The sequence below is a fragment of the Ptychodera flava genome, chromosome 1 (genome assembly GCF_041260155.1).
Source record: "Ptychodera flava strain L36383 chromosome 1, AS_Pfla_20210202, whole genome shotgun sequence".
Lineage (NCBI taxonomy): Eukaryota > Metazoa > Hemichordata > Enteropneusta > Ptychoderidae > Ptychodera > Ptychodera flava.
The window spans coordinates 16,073,089-16,095,892 of record NC_091928.1 but is presented as its reverse complement, the minus strand read 5'-3'; the positions used below and the strand labels follow the sequence as shown (position 1 = coordinate 16,095,892).

Genomic DNA, 22,804 nt, shown 5'->3' with positions numbered 1-22,804 from the left:
TATTTTCGTCGTTTATGTGGAAAATGCGGACAAATATTTATTTGCGCATATTAACGAGAGAAAAGTGACGTCATTTGCGATCAGCGCTATTAGCAAGTTTCATTCGTCTCTTTTTTTACATTTTTAAGTTTTCCCACTGAACTTTCCGGTATGGCCGCAATGTGCTACAGACTGCAAGGGGTTCCTTTGAAGTCTCAAACTTCTTCTTAGCTTACGGTCGATCAATAAAAATAGAGCCACTGAGAGTGACATTCTTTACATATACCACTATCTTTTATGACGCTCATCTCCCTAAAAATAAGTTTACGAAAACAATGCATCTCCGTCTTCTGTTGTTCAAGCGCCCTCTATCACACGTATTTAAGTTGCCTTGCCACCAAGATCTGGTGATGTGACATTTCAATCTCAACGGCATTCTGTTTGTCAATTTTCTTACACCGTTATCTGTCAACATCAAAGTTGGTATAATCATATAAGCTTGGTTTTATTCAAGCTATCAATTCAGAACAGCAGCAGAGTTGCCCTTTGAGTCAGTCCTTAACGTCAGCAACATGGCGAACTTTTTACAAACTGTATGTTCGTCTTCTGGCCAGTAGGCTATAAATATGCACAATTTTATACAACGATAAAATAATTTTATCTTGAGTAAGAAAATCGTCATATTTAAATCCGATCGTAAACTTTGACAATAAATTATTATAAATGACCCGCTGGAGCAGGTACTTTCTGTATTTTAATGAAGTTGAACGATGTGCTGCAAATTTCGCACTATTGTTTACATCCTTGAACCGCAGCGGTACCAGCCACGTGATGTGCCTAAAGTCATGCTGTGTGTGTGCAGGCGTGACCAAGCAGTATGTCACATGAGAGGAAACCCTTTGAATTTCATTGAGAAGACGCGATGGAACTCGGAGCGGACACAGATCTGAAGTTCGTGGACATAGAAGTTCTGGGAACAAGTTTTTCCGTAGCGTATGCTGACATAGGACCACAAGATGGCCCGGTGATCGTTTTGGTTCATGGCTCGCCGGCCACTTACCGCACGTTCAGAAAAATGTTTCACCCGTTAACCGAAAGTGGTTTTAGGATGGTGATGCCAAATTTTCCAGGTTGGTAGCAGCAAGTATCCTAGCTGTGGAAACGCAGCTATCTGTGGCGGGGTAGCGTGCGTCTATGAGGGTCATCAAATGTTCTAGCCGTGGCTGGGTTGACCTTTTGATGACCCGCATAGACGACACTACCGCGCCACTGCGTTTCCACAGCTATTAATATCCTAAATTAACAGGTGACTTCTATAACCCCACTTGCGATCTTGGGAACTCTTTAATGTTCACTTCCAAGCCAGTAGTTTGCTAAGTACCCTTGCCAAGCTGAGTGCTTGCGGACGAATTGCTCCAGTTTCGTAGCCCCCAACTCCCCTTGTGTTGGGGAGGTGGGGCCTCCCCAACACAAAACAGTCATCGTTGATGACACAGTCCCCGCTTGTCCATTTTGTTATAATCTTTGGTGTCTAGGTAGCTGTGGTCAAGGTAGCTGTGGAATGACATTGATGCAACGGGTGCATCAGGCCTGTGACTTGCATAATAAAGTAATCTGAGGAACGTTCAATAAATGACTCATCTCTGCCGGTAATGACCACTGAAGGAACTTTTGATTACATCACACATAACGATGCCCTCACTGCCTCTAGTGTCATGACGGCACATACTATACACATGGTTTGGTGGAATTTTCGAAATGCTATGGGATTGGGTATGTTGTTGTAATCAGCCATCAGCCATTTCGGATCATATAATGAAAACAATTTAATGTGCACAAGAATGCAGCCATAGTATTTTATCTTCGTATCACGTTTGAACAAAATCAGTCCATCGAGGGACAGTGACCTATGTTTATGTTTCAAAGACATAAAAAAATCACACCAAAATTGAAATCAAAGGCTGTCTCTTGACCATATGGATCATAGCACAAAATTAGTAGACATGCATATGTATGCCATAGTACTTTATCTTTGTACCAAGTCTCAACAACATTGGTTAAGGATATTTGCATATGATTATTAAACCCAAAGACATGAAAAAATCCAAAAAAGACCATCGGGCAGAGATATTGGAAAAAAATTTACAATCTGGCAGCCATATTGGAACATGTCACGAAGTAAATTGACATGTATGCCATAGTGCTTGATCTTTGTGCCAAGTTTGGACAAAATGGGTGTAATGACCTTTGAATTATGCTTCAAAGACATGCAAAATTCCAACAAAATGGCAGTTCTGCAGCAGTGTTCCCTCTGAGGTTTCAAGAGGGTGCGCAACTTGAGATCACGGTCCCTCCGGGACTGTGTTGAGATACGTCGGATTATTGTCTCACAGCTGCGTCCGTTCATGTATATGCTAATTTACTGAGGTACGTCACAACGTACAATGAACGTTGGTGGCAACTGCGCCACCAACGGGCGCTAAACCCGAAACGCGGAAGTAAAATCTACGCCGAGATCGCACATTTCACCCCGAGTTATCGTTTCCAAAACTACCGATCGAAATGACTGAGACTAAAGTTGCGCAAAACATGAAATTTCACTGCGAGAGCAGTCGGAGACACTGCGCAATTGGCGCGCAAATAAGCCTTAGCGGGAACACTGTTCTGCAGCCATATTGGATCCTATCGCAAGGTTAATTGATACATGCATATGCATGCCATAGTACGTGCTTAGCCTTTGTGCCAAGTTTGAACAAAATCGGTTCAAGGATGTTTGAGTTACGGTTCAAAGACATGAAAAAATCGCAAAAAATGGCCACCTGTCAGCCATATTGGATCATTTCACAAATAAATTGGTGTTCATATGAAGGGCATACTGTTTTGCTTTTGTGCCAAATTTGAACAGAATCGGTTCAAGAATGTCTGAGTTATGGTCCATAGACATGAAAATCGCAACAAAATGGCCGCCTCACGCCCATATTGGATCGTATCGCAATATAATTTGACATGCATGTGTAGGCCATAGTGTTATGCCTTTGTGCCAAGTTTGAACAGAATCAGTTCGAGGATGTTTGAGTTATGGTTCAAAGACACGAAAAATCGCAAACAAAATGGCCGCCTCGCGGCCATATTGGATCGTATCGCAAACTAATTTGACATGCACATGTAGGCCATAGTGTTATGCCTTTGTGCCAAGTTTGAACAGAATCTGTTCAAGGATGTCTGAGTTATGGTCCAAAGACATGAAAAATCGATCCAACAAAATGGCCGCCTCGCGCCCATATTGGATTATATCGCAAAATTATTTGACATGGATATGAAAGCCATAGTGTTATGCCTTTGTGCCAAGTTTGAACATAATCTGCTCAAGGATGTCTGAGTTATGGTCCAAAGACATGAAAAATCGCAACAAAATGGCCGCCTCGCGGCCAAATTCGATCGTATCACAAAATAAATCGACGTGCATCTGTAGGTCATAGTGCTATGCCTTTGTGCCAAGTTTGAACGAAATTGGTTTGGCAGTGTCTGAGAAACTGTTGATGACGGACGGACGGACGGACGGACGGACGGACGGACGGACGGACGGACGGACGGACGCACAGACGGGACCCAATCTATAAGTCCCCGCCGGACTTCGTCCGCGGGGACTAATAAAGTTCACTGTACGGTTGCAATTTTTATCCTCCGCTTTCTCACAAGTGTTTTTACCTCCCATGAGTGCTTCTCTCTCTCTCTCTCTCTCTCTCTCTCTCCTCTCTCTCTCTCTCTCAATCAATCAATCAATCAATCAATCAGTCAATCAATTGTTGGTGATAGTAGTCCACTCTGTTGGTGACTTGTTCCTGACATGCATTTGTAGTTATTTATTTATTTATTTATTTATTTATTTATTTTATTTCAGGAATGGGGTATACTGAAATTGATAAGAAGGCCATCTACAATTTTTCCAGCGCCCATAAAGCAGAGATTGTAAAAGCTTTCATCAAAGCAATTGACATTAACAGGTAATCATTGAGGTGTGTACAAGTTGTATAGATACATTATCCCAAAACTTTATGTGCTTGGTCGTACTGGGGCAGGTCAGTGACATGAAGTTTTAACTGCCTGGAGTTTGAATTTTTGAACATTTTTAGTTGGTTTTCTTTTCTGTACATCTGCAACCTGAGCAGATTTTGCTCTCCTGAAGCGTGTTTTGGCATGGTTTTTTTTCAGTTGTCAACTCACTTTTTACTTGTGTACATGTCTTTCTTTCATTAAGATTATCTCCAGTCAGTATGTCAATTTAGCTGTGACAGCACATTGATACAGACTATTTGCTTGAGCCAAATCTCAACAAAGTTCAAAAACTGGGTACTTAGGGATGCCATGAAAAGATTGACACTTGATTAAAGATAATGGAAGACTGTTAGTTTTAAGGGGTGGGTCAAGGTGTGAACCACTACAGTATAGGATCAGTGACTTTTCTTGGTGTCTGGATCTGTCTACGAGGACAATGGGTGAAAGTTTTATGAAGGGGTCTGTAAATATTGTTTGTGTGTATGTATGGGGGTGTGTTCAGAATGGTAGGTTGGCCGCCTAGTTATCATAGCATCAATAGAAACACTTAAAGATTGCTGTATACTGATCCTTTGGCCAAGTATCTGAGTTATGCACCATAGTCAATATTAGTTTCAAAGTAAAGTGTGATGGTTTACAGCAAAGTAATTTTTAGCTCCCATAGCCATATGCATATATGGCAATGGAAGCTATTCTTATAGGCTAGGGAAATGTCTGTATGTCTGTATGTCTGTATGTCTGTCCGTCAACATCAAAAACTCCAAAACCGCTGTACATTTCATCTTGATATTTGGTGTGTACATGGATGATGGGCTGTAGATGAGATTTTGTTCAAATGAAGTTGTCATTGCCAAAAATATGCAAATTAAGTGAAAAATGTAAAAACAGTCAAAATTGAAAAAACTCAATAACCACTGAGCAGATTACATGAAAAATTAGCATGTAAGTACTTTGGGCTGACATGAAATGATTGTGCACATCTTGGGTCAGTATCTTGGACTTGCTATTTTTCATGAATTTTTTTGTAATTTTCTCCCATTTTTGGTCAAAAAATCTCCTGCTCTGAAACCACAAGTCCGATTGATTTGAAACTTGGTATGGAAGTGCATAGGAGTGACCTTTCCCAAATTTGGGCAAATCGTGGTGAAATTTGCATATTTTTAGTTTACACGTCCATAGACTCCCATGTATAAGGCAGATCTCCATAGACTCCCATGTATAAGGCCACGAAAAATAAAAAATTTAGTTTCTCATCGTATTCATATTGCAAAAAGGATGCAGTGACACAATTTTTAGTCCCCACGGATGAAGTCCAGTGAGCTTATAGATTGGGTCATGTCCGTCTGTTCGTCCATCCGTGAGTCCATCCTTTCACGCATATATCTCGGATATTTTGACAAAATGTCATGTGACCTTGATGACCTTTGATCTCAAATATACATATTTGTCCATAACTCAGTAACCACAAGTGCTACCACCCTTCATATATGGTATGATGGGACAGCTTATGACGCCACATATTGTACCTCATTAATTATGCACATATCTAATTTTGAGCGAGCCAATAGAGCTAGAGGTCTGATTTTTGGTATATAGGGATAACTTAGCAAAACAATTTTTTTGACAAAATGTCACATGACCTTGGTGACCTTTGACCTCAAATATACATATTTGTCCATAACTCAGTAACCACAAGTGCTACAGCCTTCATGTATGGTATGATGGGACACCTTATGACGCAACATACTGTACTCAATAATTATGCGCATATCTCATTCTGAGCTAGCCAATAGAGCTGGAGGTCTGATTTTTGGTATATAGGGATAACTTAGCAATACAATTTTTTTGACAAAATGTCATGTGACCTCGGTGACCTTTGACCTCAAATATACATATTTGTCAATAACTCAATAACCACAAGTGCTACACCCTTCATGTATGGTATGATGGGACAGCTTATGACGCCACATATTGTACCTCATTAATTATGCACATATCAAATTTTGACCGAGCCAATAGTGCTAGAGGTCTGATTTTTGGTATATAGGAATAACTTAGCAAAACAATTTTTTTGACAAAATGTCACGTGACCTCGGTGACCTTTGACCTCAAATATACATATTTTTCCATAACTCGGTAACCACAAGTGCTACACCCTTCATGTTTGGTATGATTGGACACCTTATGACGCCACATACTGTACCTCATAATTATGCGCATATCTCATTCTGAGCGAGCCAATAGAGCTGGATGTCTGATTTTTGGTATATAGGGATAACTATAGGAGAGAAATTTTTTGACCAAATCTCATGTGACCTCGATGACCTTTACCTAAAGTATATGTTTATGTCAATAAATAAGTAACCACAAGTGCTATGTCCTTTGTATTTAGTAGGATGGGAGACCTTATGACAACACACGCTTTACCTCATTAATTATGTACACATCTAATTCTGGGCAAGCGAATAGAGCTAGAGATCTGATTTTTTGGCATATAGGGATTGATTAGCATATAATTTTTTTTTTCAAAATGTCATGTGACCTCGATGACCTTTGACCTTGATTATACATATATATGCATATTTCAGTAACCACAAGTTCTATACCCTCCAATTTTGATAGGATATTAACCTTAAGATGTCACATCGTGTACCTCATTTATAATGCGCATATGTATTTCTTGGCTGGCCAATACTGCTAGAGGTCTGATCTTTTTTCCTGATTTAGAACCATAACTTAGACATGCCTCATGTGTTTCAAATTGGGAACAACGACATAGACCTATGTGCCCATAGATCTCAACATATACACTCCAGTGATACTTCTTAATGACCACATTTTCCTGCCCCATCAAGACTAATACTCCTATTACAAGTGGGGACTATGTCATTGTAAATGACTTGTTGAGTTAATGGTTGTATCACAGCCCTTACCGAAATTTTAGGCCTCCCGCAAACTGTTACTGCAAATTTGCCGCAAGCTTTGCAGTAAATTTGCAGCAAACTATTTGCCGCAAATATGCGGGTGGTTCATTTTTCAGATGCAAATTAGGTTTCTTGTGAACTTGCTGCAAATATGCAGCAAACTCCCTGCCGCAACGTTGCTGCAAACTCTTTGCAGCAAATTTGCAGCACAATCCTTGCAGCAAACTTGCGGCAAATTAATTTGAATGTTACTGAAAATTTGCCGCAAACTCCATACAGCAAATTATTTTATTTGCGCTGACCATTGTTTCTCTTGAAACTGGTATTTCAGAGTTTAGTTGGATAAAACACATCTTGTGCTGTCCACAGTCGGCCAATATATAAATATTATTTATCCAACTTAACTCTGAAATACCAGTTTCACGAGAAACAATGGTCAGCGCAAATAAAGTTATTAGAAACAAAAAGATGACAGAGAAAAAAAGGTTAAATTCAATTGTGGTACAATTTATTTTATATGCCATGTTCATTTCATGCCACATAAGTGTCATGATCATGTCAAGGTTTTCTTTTGACTTGAGAAGTTTCATGTAACATTTACATTACTGTCAAAGGCTGCGATTTGGCTTTCTGTTCTCTGAATTTCTTGTCCCTTTAGTGTACCAGCAATGGATTCTGAAAATATAAATCGTTCAGGGAAGTGTTAAAGTCTTTACCGTTTGACCAAACATTGTAAATTTCATGAAAGAAATCGATAATTATTTGAAAATGAGACAAAATCAAGTTGAAAAATTGAAGCAGAAAATGCATAAATATTCATGATCGAAATTAAATTAATAATGATTAAAATGTCCGACAGCGGACAACTCGCCGTATGTTGTTTACATACACAACGGCGACAATCTGCAAAATCTCAGCACTTACTGTAAGTAACTGTTGTGAAACGAAAGTGAATTCAGTATGAATCAGTACTCAACAAAAATTTATCTTTAGGTAAAGATTGCAATACAACGATTACAGAACATAATTATAGCGATCGATGTACAGACGAACGGTACATTGACTTACATTCTGAACGGCTCGCAGACGCTGGACGATTCCCGGTTGCAGGTCTCTCCGTGCTGTGTGTAAATACCGTACTCAGAAAATATAGTCGGCATCTTTACTGCCACTCGCGTTCACAAATTTAGAACTCCGCCTGTCCCTGGTACTGTATACACGTTTTTGCAACTATGTGATATCATTTGGCTGGCGATTCCATAGAAAGATCACGAAATTGTCCACTAGAAAACTCCCTGCTCACAAGTACACAGCCGACACTGGCCGATGGTACTAAAATCTAACTTCGCGCCGATCAAGCCTCATGACGATAACGGAAGTGCGATCTATAAATCATTACGCGATTGATAATGTAGTCCCGTTTTTAAATGCTGGAATTGACTCTACATCTGCACCAATCCGTTATATTTCATACTTAATATAGCATTTAATTTATTAGTTTAATGAAAATGGTTATTTTTATCATAGAAAGACTAAAAAGAGAGTAAAAATTCTTTCAGCACGAAGAATCAATATCAATGCGCGAACTGACCTTGATGAACCGTGACCGGAGAGTGTAAACATGTCGGCTGCTCGCAGCTGATACACAGGACGTGTTGGACGTTGGTGAAGCGGCGCTTTGAATTTTCGTACAGCGACTCGGGATGGAGTGTAATCCTAAATCTCAAATTTGTGCTCGGCAATACAACTCTAACGCTGAAAACATGGACAAAAGCCTTTTACCTCGACCTATGTTATCAGAAGGCGAGATTTTGTCAGCGGCATCGATGGGACAGACTGTAAGCTGCAGTGCATTGTACGTACCGTATACATGTACTATATTGATGGGATGAATAGCTTGGAGCACAGCCACTACTCTGCTTGGAGGTAGTAGCGGAAACATTACTGTACAGATTTGCAGTAACAAAAGTCTACGACGTGTCCTTACAGACCATCATCAAACGCACATTTCGTTCGAAACTGTTTGCATTTTGGTATCATTCGCAGAAAATACAGGGTGTAACTTGCAAGACAGACAAGTCCCTGTTTCAAAATTTGTTTCCCTAAAAATTCAGTTTTCGATCCAACCATAATTTACCCAACCAGATTGTCAAAGGGCACTTTTATTACATCATGTCACTACAGTATGCACTCTTATATCCATGCAATGCTTTCACCAGCTTAACTGAAGCTGTCCATTATCTAGCATTACCAGTTATTATAATTTAAAAGTGGATTGTCTGTTATGAAATAAAGGAACATAGAAATAAATGAAAGATCAATTTTATGTTGCTTACACATGACTGGTCACGAAGTGCAACAGTACTCAGTGTGTAGTGTGTACTCCCTGGTAATGAAATAGTGGGAAATATGTCAATCATGTGTTGCTGCATATTTGCAGCAATAATCTGGTTTGCCGCAATTTGCAGCAACTTAGTCGTTTACCGCAAATTTGCTGCAAACTGACTTATGGGTTTGCAGGAGGGTCACATCTACCTGCAAACTTCTGCAACTCCTTCCTGCAAGCTATATGCTTGCTGCATATTTGCAGCAAACTTACGGCAAATTTGCAGTAGAAATAATTTTCGGTAAGGGAGTATTCGATATATCTAATTCTGTATTTTTTCCATTTTATATTCTGAATAATTACATTAAACATATTTCACTGTCTCCAGTACATTTCATTTAAGTATTTTCACTTCATGCACTTTATCCCTTTCACACATGTTCAAATATCTGACCAGAGAACAAACACTAAATAGTCCAGGATGGGAGCTACAGTGTCATTGACGCTATTTTTAAATTCAAAATCATGTTATGATGTGGATCTTGGACAAGCATTTTTTTAGCGGTCAAGTTTGTACATGTATTGACTCAGATTATTGAAAGTTTGGGGCAGATATCCCCTGTGAATTTGTCGAATGAAAGTTTCAACAATGCTGGCTGGCTCCGTCTTCAGTATATGACCAGTAACTTTACTTCCCAGTAAATGGTCATTCTAGCCAGGAATCAATATGAAAATGTTTGGATCATGATTGATAGAGCAAATTATCTCAACTTTATAAAAATGGCTGCCATAATCTGTCATAACTCTATAGGATAAATTACTTAAATAACTTTCCGACCATCTGTCCCTGAGGCATATTCTACCTTAACTCTTACAACCCTGAGTGATCTTTGAGTCACTTTTACACAAGTGACTAACCATCAGTAATCTTCAGAAGTAATTTCTCATGGACCAACGGTTATTTCTTACAGCGTGGAATCTCTTGGTTGGTTTCTCTTCTGGAGGCCATGTAGTAGCACGTGTGGTTGCAGATAAGGAGTTTCATCCGATTGTCAAATCTTTGACATTCCTCTCTGTGCCAGGAGGAAAGCCCTACAGGTATTTACAAATTTAATGTCTTAATTTGCCGTTATCCCAATATTTTACTGTACCGGGGTAAACCATGCCAAAACATGCAAAGGACAATTTCTTATACCGGTAGTACCACAACTTTTGTTTGAAAACCCAGTTAAATTTTCTTGTCCAAAGCATGTTGAAATACAATGCTGCTCAAAATGGATATTTCATAACCATCTCCAAAATTATCTTTTAATACAGCATTACCTCACCAACTTTACACTCTATGTACAATAAGTAGTGATATTGTTGACAAAGGAATGCTAGTATGGAGCTAAATTTTCAAATGCGAAAAGTAATATTGGACGGTACACTCATACAGGCTTTGTTGACAAACTGAACAACATACACTTTGACATGATTTAGTGATGAGGAGAGAAGAGTGTTTTAGTTACAGCACCACAATGACAATGGAAAGTACAACAGACGTTAATGGTGGTGTAAGGTACTATGTGCCTCAAAAGTGAAAGATTTAAGCTTTTGCTCAAAATTTTCGTAGGGACTCTTTCAACCATTCTCTCTCAAATCAAGAATAAAAATCGGGAGTCACTGTGAAAATATTGGCGCCATTGAAACAAAGTACCTTCGATTTACCAATATTTGAAATTCAAAATGGCGGCCATCTTTGTGTTAACACTATGGAGAAATTAAACTATGATTTTCGAAAAACTAAGACGGTGAAAATTTGTCTGACACCAAAAGCTTTAAAATGATTCCCACAAGTGATAGATCAAAAGAATTGTAAAACCTGAGAGTCGGAATATCTGTCCCCAAGGTGCGTCCTACAGTGAAATAATGGTACAAAAGTGAGCCTGTATTTCAAAACCAGAGATTACTAAGATAAACATTTCTAGCACATTGCAGGAATGCTTACATACAAACAAATGAGCGAAGAAAATTTGAAGATTTCAAAGACTTTTCAAATGAACACATTACTTATAAGTGTATTATTTTTTTCCAAACAAGAATAACAACCGGGCGTCTTTTCAACCACCATTATTATAAAGGGATAATCTTTGCAAGGGTAGTTTTCTGTAAAGATAAACCATAAAATGTATGGCAAATCTCTACAAATTTTCTGTAATTTCTTGGGAGGGCTAAAATGAATAAGTTGTTCCACTGCATCTGCTTTGATGATTTTGAAATTATATTTAAGTCCTGTATAGTATTTCTGCATTTTTTCATAATTTTATTTCTGAAAACTTTTATTCGGTCTCTTTTCCAGCAATGATGATTTGTAGGAGTCCAATAGAGACAACTTAAAAATTACAACAACTGTATCATATAAGATTGGCAACTTGCCATTTTTGTAGTTTAATGTGATAACAGTCTCCTTGATGATTACTACTCTCTCAGTGTCATCAGACAATTCTTTAAAATGCGTCATGAAACTCATCTAGTCAAAAGCGATAGTTCTTCCAATATAAGGTTACAGGAGTGTGGCGCCCTCTATTGGTGTCTGAATGCCCTCATATCAAAATGCTAGGCAACATTTTTCAAATAAGAATGAAACAGTCAATGAATTTCAACAGGGAAAACATCAACCCATACCACAGAAGTCCTTTTTTGTAACTTTTATCAGAAGAACTGCACAAAACACTTAGTCGGAATGAAAGTTTCTCTCTCATGACATGTATTTACTCAGCGTGTATTGTCATCAAATTATTTGGTATGATTCGTAAACAAAATTTTGCTTGTCGCTTTTGATGCTCTACCAAAAAAATCCAAAGAAGGAGATTACTTTCTTTAACCTCATTTCAGTGGTTTTGCCAAGAATTTGGAATGTATATTGATATTGTGTATCGTTGTAGTGTAACGGCAGTCGTCAAATATAATTCCAAGTTAAGTATTATTGTGCTTGAACATTCTTTTCTTGATAAATGAGGAGATTTCTGTACATTGGATGACTTGCCAACCGTAACACTATGTGTATACCGATACTTGTGTTTGTGTTGTCATATAGTACTTCATGCCAAGTATTTGGACATGCATTGGGTCAAGCCACGGCATGTCTGGAGATAAAATCCCATTGGTTATAAGATGTATGTATCCGTCATACACATTCACAATCTCTAATGTCATAGAAATGTAAACCGATAAATCATAGACTACTTCACACAGTGACAATCTCACTGATAATCTCACTGAGTGCATATGTCAATAGACTGAGATACTCTAGCTGACATACCAAGCAAGCAAATCTTACGATATTTTAATGTTTCAACAACTTGTGCTGTAAAACATCCTAGGCCTAGTCTATGTCACTAACTGGTCGTAACTTTTGACGATATTTTCATGATTTTTGTTCCAGAAAACTAGAAATATTTTTGTTTTCTTTGCCTTGTACTATTCTTCTCCACAAAGAGGCAAACTGCACCTCAGTGACAGATGTTTAGACTCAAACTTTTACAAATATTTTCTTATTTACCATGTATGAGGCTCATTTTACAGCTCTTGGAGTAAGAAAATTTTTCACTGTCTTTGTTTTTCAAAAGTCAAAAATTTGATTTTTCTCACAACACGATTGGAACTAATTAAGGATAATTGGATCTTCATATTGTTCAAATTTCTCAAAAAGTGTTAGGTGCCCTACAGCTGAATATTGCAATATTACAAATAACTCGTAAAGACATGTGTATAACTGAAAAAGTAAAGCAGATGAGCTTTCATTTGCAGATTAAACCGGCATTGCTTCACCATCCAATTAACCCAAATTAGTTCCAACTGTGCTCTGTGGAGTTAACACATTTTCAAAATCTTGCCATATTATGTGAAAAACGGAGAACTTTTGTCGAAGTGGAGTGAATCTCTTTCAAGTCTTTTCAGTGGGTTGCACCATGTTGTATTTGTAAAGATTCAAATGTGTACATGCACCATTTATGCTGTTTATCATGTTGCTGTGTGGAGGCAGCCATATTCAGGTGCAGCACCCGTTTATTATTTGTCTTACTGAAACCTACCCATGCAGTCCTACTGAGTTGATAATTATACTTGAATAAACATCTCTGAGTAAGAACATGAAGTGATTTTAACCTAAATATGTAATAATGAAAATAATACCAAATGTTGCAGCTCATGTGCCTTTAATGCAAGCTATGATTATCCCTACAAACATGATACACAGTGTGAAAGAAGCAATGTTAGAATATTGACAAATGAATTCTAGTCCAAAAAAATTCCATTGTCAACAATAACACTGGACAGTACGCGTTAACAAGTTGAACACCAAATAAGTTCAGGAAGACATTGTTTCTCAAAAGAAATCTGAAAATGTATTGAAAATTCTTCTGAAGTAACAGCTTTGTTTCAAAACCACTTTACTTTCTTAACTTTTCAGTTTGGTGAGGCCGGTCTATCTCATAAAATTTCTTGGAAATTTGTTCTACCGGACACTGAGTATCCCAATAATTGGCTGGCTTGTGACACTGTTGTTCATGCCAGTCTTTCGCTTGGTGGATCTCAGAGCAAAAACACAGAAATCCAAGATGTACAGTGTATTTGAAGCCGCACAACTCAATTTTGAACAGGTAAGTCCAGAAGGGAAAATTATTGGCAAAACAACAGATTTTTGAACCACTCTTTTTTATAAATCGGAAAAAATTCTTTATAGTGTCCCTGGAGAAGGGGTTCGTTCGGATGGAGTGTGGCATATTGAAAGCTCAGCTTATAAATTCAAGTGTTACCGGTACACTGCAATATGTATGGTAACCTTCATCAATTTGTAGAACAACAAAGAGTCGTCCAAAAATATGACTTAGCTGTCTTGAAATATCTCTGTCATTGTGATGTGTACTCCATTCAGAAGGACCTTCTTCAAGTACCGTTGCTCAAACCTTGCAAATTTGCTAGCTTCTCTGTGTAAATTATTTTGTCCTAATATGTTTGATTATGGTAGTACAGCGCTCAAAAGTGAAAGATTTAAACTTTTGCTGAAAAACTTTTCTCAAGAAACTTTCAACCATTCTCTTTCAAACTCAAGGAATATAAAATCAGGGGTCACCTTGCAAAATTTGGTACCGGAGAATCAAATTACCTTAAACTTACTGATATTCTATATTCAAAATGGCCACCAATATTCTATATTCAAAATGGCCACCATCCTTGTGTTAACTCTACAGGAAGAAAAAAATTCCAACTTTCACAAAAATAAGACAACGAAAATTTAATTTACTCCAAGAGCTTCAAAATGAGCCCACACATTGTCAAGTGATAGATCAGAAAATTATTGTAAAACTTTGAGTCTGAATATCTTTTCCCGAGGCGCGTATCATGTCTCAGTGCCTGTGACCGTATACTCCCTGTCTTGCAGTGCAAAGAAGATTACCTGTCGATAGCCAAAAGACAGCTGCCATTCCTCATGTTGCATGCAGAGGACGACTTTGCTGTTGAGAAAGAACGTGCAATAGAAAATATGGAGTTGTTTAATTTAAATGCTGATGATACAGTCAGATATGATAGAAATGGTGAATGCTCAGAAACATTCCCAGGTAAGAGTGGCATAATGAGTTGCCCTTTTTCAAGATTGGTATTTGCAATTGAAAATGAGCAATAATATGAATAATGTTAATTACAACAATATACATATAATGTGTTATAATATATATAAATATGATAAAATATATATTATATCATACCAGTATATTGATGGTGCAAATACTGCGATCTGATTGGTCAAGACGCGAAAAGAACCGTGGTATATTAGCGATATACCATGGCTGATATACGCGTTAGCTCTCAGCTTGAGCAAAAATCTGTTTATGACGTTCCACACCAGAATTTCAATACACTGTTATGATATAATAGCAATAAATCACACCCGGCAACAGTATACCACTCACTTTTTGTGTATGATTCTGATATGTTTCATTTCCACAAAACTATGGAGCAATGTCACATGAGCTGTAACAATTTGATAAAATGAGAGATCTCTCTATATCATGTAGGTATTGTTTGAGCTAGAAAAGTTCTTACTTTTTCATGATTTTTTTTCTCCATTATTATATTTAATGTCAACCATAATTTCTTGTTTTACTTCTCAAAGGATGTTGTGATGCACTGTAGTTAGCTTGTCAGCTCAGGCAGTACGTGTACAGACTGCATTGTTATTGTTGACTAGGGAATTCGGTCCAGACTATGAGTCAAATGTAAACAATAATAGCTCATTTTACACATATGGAAGCTGCTTTGGCCAGCAAAGCAGTCTGTGTTTCAACATGCTTCAGAAGTAGAACAAGAATTTGCAATTGACATACAGAACAAAAAATACTGGAAAAAAATCATCAAAAGTTACAGCTGCTTGCCCCAGAAGAATCATCCACTGCTAATTTTAAAAAGTAAAGAAATGATCAATAACCTGATTTTTACGATATTTAATTTTGACAGCAAGCTTCGTACCTTGTAATGACCTGTAGAGTCATGAATGTGTATTTCTCATATAAGCCACACAAAAATCTGTCCAGTTCTGAAATTTTGATTGCATCCTAAATAACATACATGAATTTCATCCATTTTACAAAATCAGTTGTTTGTAAATGACCTATAAATGACTAGATTTGGATTTTACATTTGCACAATTTCATCAATTTTGTCAAATTTATTTCAGGTACAAAACTGCAAAGAGTGGTGTGGTTTGAAAAAGGCGGGCACAGATTACAAATATCATGGCCAGAAATTGTTTGTCAACATATCGCATCTCTGATATCAGTCGTCAATAAAAAGTAATCTGTGAACAAGCATTTGGATACAAGGCTTTGAAAAACTGTCAGAATGTGGAGAAAACAGTACCAGAGAAGACAAACAAACAAACCTGGGCACAACAGAAATTCCCACACTGTAGTGTGTATACCCAAAGTTTAACAGAAGGCCGTGGATATGAAAATTGAATTTTCTCCACAGACGTCAAATATTAGTCAACATTATGGCTTTAGACTAGCCAAAAAAAATTAGGATTTCTTGAGTCTAAAAAGTCTCACCAACGCAAATTATCCCTATGCTTGCTATATATAATACTCTCATGATGATTTATATGCAATCAGATGATGACAATGATTGTCACAGTTCTTAGAAATTTTTAAAAGCATTCATGATTAATTGCAAGCCAAGTAAAAGTACACATAGTGCTACAATTTTGTATCAAAATTGTTTTTTCAAAATATAAAAAAATACATACCAAGTGAGAGAATTTTATTTCAAACACCGGGCATCACAGTGGTGTTTTTATTTTAGGTATAAGAAAACAAAGGCACTTCAAGAGTATTGTCGTCAAAAATTGAGTGTTTGTAGCATAATTCAGATGCTTTCTTTTCAAGCCACCACTGATTCATATGTAAATTAGTGCTTATTGTCATTTAGCAGGATTGGTCAATAAGATGAATTTGTTTCCATTTACTGGGATTTGTCAATGAGATTAATTTGATGTAAAATTGGTTATATTTGTGATATGAGTGAGAAATACCATTCTTTGTTGTGGGTTTACAAATGTAGCATATAAATATTGTACGTGTGTACACTGTGTAATCTATACCTTTATGACTTGTATGCTATTAGCACTTCCTGAACTCATATACATACCATCTGTTACCTTTTTAGCTCCGCTGTCAGCTACATGGAGCTTATCAGATAGGCTCATAGTCGGTCATCGTCAGTCCATCCATTTGTTGTCTGTCTGTTTATCATCCGTTGACATTTTACTTCTTTTCTGAAACTGCTGGTCTGATTGCTTTTAAATTTAGTATGCAGGTTCCTTTTGGTTACCTTGGTCAGGCTGCTTCAAATTGTAGCAAAATTTGCATATTTGTATAGCATACATTTCAAGAAGTATGGAGATGTCCATACCATGCGTACAATGTACTTGGTGTGAAAAAAAATGCATGTCCAAAATAAAAGTCTTCTTTGCTTAGGAACTGGAAGTAAATGTGAAATGATACCAGCCAGATGGGCATTTTCACATACCAAGCGTGACCTCATAATGTAGCAATTTTCTTTATCTTTCACTGAACATTTAATGTTTCTTAAATAGGTTAAATTGTTATACAAAGACAAAAAAAGAAAGAAATCAGTAAGCAAACTGTACATGGATGCATCGCTGTTATTGAGTTTGACATAAATTTGGTTGCGTCAAACCAACAAAAAATGTTCATGTGAAAAGGTCAGTAGGGGTCTTGATAATGTCCGAGTACTTGTTTTTCCATACAATATTTTATGTTACCATCATGTAGCAATGGCATTGTTGACTGATACCATACAGTTTCTGAACAGACGATTTTGTCTCTTCAGTTTGTTTTTGCTTTATCCATGTGTGGTGCATACTTGGTTTTTGGGGGGTTTTTTTGCATTTCCGTAGAATATATAATTTTGTATTTTGTACGTACAGGTAGTATAATATATAATTTTGTATTTTGTACGTACAGGTAGTATTAAAATCTCCAAATTTTAATCATATTAATGTGAGTTTGTTGTTTCATTTAACTCTGTCATGGCGTCGCCACAATGGTTTGGTCCTGTTTTGTTTTCTGTTGGCACAGATAGACCCTATTTAGGGAAATGAGAGGGGGCAATGTAAATCTGAAAACCCTCTGTGCTTATGGAACATGCTGTCCATGCGTAGTGTATGCAAGGCTTGTTTGATACTTTCATGTTTTGCAATAATAGAATTGAAACTTGAAGCAGTGCTCTCAATCATGTACCAGTACAAGAAATTCTTCACATTGTGAGCTCTAAGAAAAGGTGGCCATCACTGACAATGAAGAGTAACGACGACTTCAACGGAAGTTGGCCAAAAAAAGCTATATTAAATATCTTTTTCAGTCAATTATGGTGTTTCAATTCAGCGGAGATCATGCCTGTTCAAGATGAACAACACTTTTATAAAATATCACCATTCTTGCAGCAGATGTACAAGTTTCTAGTCTTACGGATATTTGTCACATTCCCTCCCCTTAAAACACGATTGGAACTAATTTGGGATAATTGGATGGTGAAGTAGTGTCGATATAATCCGCAAATGTAATCTCATTTGCTTTTCTTTTTAAGTTACACACTTGTTTTAATGAGTACCGTAATTTGCGATATTGCAACATTCAGCTATACGGCACCTAACACTTTTGAGAAATTTGAAAAATATGAAAATCCAATTATTCCAAATTAGTTCCAATCGTGTTCTAAACATTTAGCTCTTAAAGAGCCAAATTTTTATCAGCGTTATCTCTTTGTAGAAAATGGAGTCACCGTTCAAATTGTGATACTAGAGAAACAAATTACCTAACAGTTACCGATGTGTGAAATTCAAAATGGCTGCCATCCCTGTACGATTTCGTTTTTCACAAAAATATACGACAAAAACTCTGCGTCCTCCAAAAGCTTGAAAATGAGCAACAACCACTGATAGAACAAATTTAGGTATTTGACAATTTTGAGAGCCCGAATACCTGTCCCCGATGCCCATTATACCTTTTAAAAGGGGACAGTCAAACTAAGAATTGAAGAGTAAAGGTCGATTCCTGTCATCACATTTTCTACCTTAAAGGGCGGAGGTCGTCAGAACGGCGCTCAAAGGTAGCTAGGGACCCCTACGACCAATATAAACATTGTATATCCAAGCTGCGTTGGCGATTGATGAAAGTTGAAACATGTTGGTCTTAATGTACATTGTAAAATTTAAATGTTGCAGCTATTTTGACTTGATGCATCTACATATAGAACATGAAATACATTGTTTGTAAACAAGAAAGTTGCACATGCGCAGTTCCGACGACCGCTTCCCTTTAAAAGTCAGTGGGTTGAAATAGTCAATGCAGATATGCGTTCTTACTGATAGCTTAGCTGTAGCCTACTGACTATACCCAGAATCAGAAATCTTGCACTTTAGGTTTGAAATATATTGTAGACTGGAATGTTAGAAGATAAATATGCTTGAACAGAGGTGCATTGTTGGAGGTGGAGACTCTACGGAGGGAACATTAATTTTTGAGTGACAACGCACAGAATGAATTATCATCTGCACATATATATTCCAACACTTGCATATTCCCACAAACATATGTTTATTATTCATTAAGATAGTACGCCTAAAAGTATTAAACTGCCGTCAAAGAAGTTTTATCTTTATCCTTCACAATCAAGCCTAAATCAGGGCCAATTTTGATTCAAAGGAAACGCATATCCTAAACGATTGACGATTATTGAATTGAAAGAATACCTTGTTTGGAGTCTGACATTTTAAATTTTCACAAAAAGAAGACGGGCAGAGAAAAGTTATGAAATAAAACACAAGTAGATGACCAGAAAAGTGCTGTTTAAAACTTCAGTATCCGAAAAAGTGTGCCCTGGGTGCATTCACGTCACATTTATACGTGGAAAACAATATTGAATGCAGAAACGCACACATTTTGCAGTATCTGACGAAGTATGGTAAAAAGTTGACTGATAGTACCAGTAATTCGTCGAACTACCGCGTAGCGAATTTCTGAAAATATCCTGCTGCAAAAACGTCAATTTTGTGGGTATTTATTCAAACGAAGAGATCCACAGTTCCCAAGAATAGAGCAACCATATTGCAAATTGTTGCGAAGTGATATATAACTCTGTGATGTCACCAGGTCAGAGGAGTTTGACAGATGTGACAGTGCGGTGCGGCCATCATATATCAAAATGAGAAATTCGAGGCTACATGCCATCCTTAAACCACAATTCCACTCGGTTGTCGACTGCATGTTTCTTTATTTTGGGATTTGTTGTTGTTGTTGTTGTTGTTTTCGTTATAATGTTTGCGTCAATAATGAGTGTCTGTCTGTCTGCCTGTTGTTTGTTTGGGACGTAGTCTTGTGAATTTTCAACCTCGTCGTTTTATTCATTCTACCACGTGGCCGCCATAGCTATTATAAATTATACGATTTCATTTTAAATTTTGATGGTATGCAAAATGCAGTTTCTGCTGTCATGGAACAGACTCAGCAACACGTGAACAGAGCAGACTATGGATAAATGACATGATATGTAAGCTGTTTATTTACCATGAAAGAGGATGTATTGAAGTTCCGCCAAGAAAGTGAAACATTTTGACTATCTGACCAATCCTTATCAAAGTGTTATTTATAATTCAAAATAATGAAATATATATCCACAACAAAGCGTTTTCTATTTCTCTTAATGTCAAGTTCAAATTCTGTTTTCAGAATTTCTTTACCACCAAGGCACATGCATCTTAAATAACATCAAGCGAGTAGACTTAATGAATAATCAAGCAGTTTTAATTGGTTCTGCCGTGTCTAACCGGCCATCACTTCTACTTCACACAGTGTCAGCTGCTGTTCCTTGTCGATGAGTTGAATACTGACATAACGACCCGGCATTGGCACTTCACAGCCACACCTGATTGTAATAGGTATATCCCTGGACATCTTACCGAATATCATCATCCCGCAGACCGGGTTGTCCTCAAAATTCTCGCTGTCGCCGACGCGGATCTGGGCGTTCTTGATACGACCACCTGCAGAAGTCAAAAGAGACTCCCGATTATTGTCAAGGATTAACGGTGTTTGATAATGTATATTGAAAGTGAGAGCAGATGCTTGGTCACCTTCTGCAAAATTGATGCAATGGCAGGTTGGTTTGATGAATCCACAGATAATATTATACTGATGAAGTATGATTAGGGGATAGATAGAAAGAAAAGAAAAAGATAGATAGATAGATAGATAGATAGATAGATAGATAGATAGATAGATAGATAGATAGATAGATAGATAGATAGATGATAGATAGATAGATAGATTGATCGATGAAGAAATACACGTACATACATACATACATACATACATACATACATACATGCATGCATGCATACATACATACATACATACATACATACATACATACATACATACATACATGCATGCATGCATGCATGCATGCATGCACGCACGCATGCACGCACGCACACACACACACACACACACACATACAAACATACATACATACATAACATGCATGCATGCATGCATGCATGCACGCACGCACACACACACACACACACACACACACACACACACATACACACATACATACATACATACATACATACATACATACATACATACATACATACATACATACATACATACATACATACATACATACATACATACATGCACGCACGCACGCACGCACGCACACACACACACATACACATACACATACATACATACATACATACATACATACATACATACATACATACATACATGCATGCATGCATGCATGCATGTATGTATGTATGTATGTATGTATGTATGTATGTATGTATGTACCCTGACATACGGTACATCATGGAACTCATACGAATGCTTTCGAATAAGACAACGCTCATTAGCACAAAAGCTAGCGAGACAGGGACTCTCAGAAAGTAGACACGTTAGATCATTTAAGAAGTTCTACGGTAAATAAGGATATTATAAAATGATACCAAAAAATGACAAATCGCTTTCTCTGATAATGACTGACAGCCTTCCTGGCCTTGACTTACGACATAATATGATGGTTTTGAAGAATTACACAAAACATTTGTCACTTTGGGTCAACCTTGACCTTGATTGATGTGGCGCTGTAGCAGGGTCCGCTTTGTACCCATTCCGAACACCTGGTACCCAACACTAAACCGAACACCTGGTACCCACCAATAAACCGAACACCTGGTACCCACCACTGAACCGTGATTCAATCCCCATTGATATCGTCAGCTTCTCTTTGTTTCTCATAGTAAATATTTTCTTTAACGTGAATGATACTGATTATTGGACCTGCTTTGATGCCATAGTGAGTAACATACAACGTGAGTATTTGGTGTGTTTAAATGTTCATACAGCTACAGTTACGTTTTGACATCGGTATCGTCACTATCGTATAGGTCGATGCATGATAGAGAGATTTCTGCCGTGGTAGAACGCGCCTCGGGGACACAAATTTGGACCCTCAACCTTTTGTATTTCTTTTCTGATATACCACTTGTGGGGGTTCATTTTAAAGTTCTTGGTGTAAGAATACTTTTCCCTGGTTTAGTTTTTCGAAATTCGAAAAGTTTATTTTTCTCCATACAGTTTACTCAGTGATGGTGGCCATTTTGAATTTTAAATATCGGCAAATCTTGAGTTATTTGTTTCCCTAGTGCCAAAATTTGCACGGTGACCCCCGATTTTTATTCTTGATTTGAAAGAGAATTATGGTTGAAATATTCCTAAGGGAAAGTTTGAGCAAAAGTTTAAGTCTTTCACTTTCGAGGCACGAACTACCTTAAACACATCTTTCTGTTTCCAGGACTTTTATGAATTCGCCGTGAATGCACTTGCTGGGAATACTACGCGAACAGAGAACGATGTTTTGAAAGTTTGTGTCGAATGGAAGGTAATTC

At 37.4% G+C, this 22,804-nt stretch overlaps 1 protein-coding gene across 1 annotated transcript; it reads left to right on the top strand.

The window, feature by feature from the left end:
• The first annotated feature begins 785 nt into the window (after window positions 1-785).
• LOC139131308 (uncharacterized) lies at window positions 786-17,790 on the top strand. The gene is made up of 6 exons (XM_070697319.1): window positions 786-1,109; window positions 3,881-3,983; window positions 10,257-10,383; window positions 13,739-13,928; window positions 14,711-14,888; window positions 16,004-17,790. Exons 4-6 carry the CDS (start codon window positions 13,836-13,838, stop codon window positions 16,120-16,122), a joined length of 390 nt encoding a protein of 129 aa, XP_070553420.1. The 5' UTR covers window positions 786-1,109; window positions 3,881-3,983; window positions 10,257-10,383; window positions 13,739-13,835; the 3' UTR covers window positions 16,123-17,790.
• Window positions 17,791-22,804: the final 5,014 nt, after the last annotated feature.

Bases quoted from the DNA above. Each gene is read 5' to 3' on its own strand.
- LOC139131308 (XM_070697319.1), top strand. From the start codon at position 13,836: ATGCCAGTCTTTCGCTTGGTGGATCTCAGAGCAAAAACACAGAAATCC. The intron at 13,929-14,710 runs GTAAGTCCAGAA...CCTGTCTTGCAG, and splicing joins CACAACTCAATTTTGAACAG to TGCAAAGAAGATTACCTGTC. The intron at 14,889-16,003 runs GTAAGAGTGGCA...AATTTATTTCAG, and splicing joins ATGCTCAGAAACATTCCCAG to GTACAAAACTGCAAAGAGTG.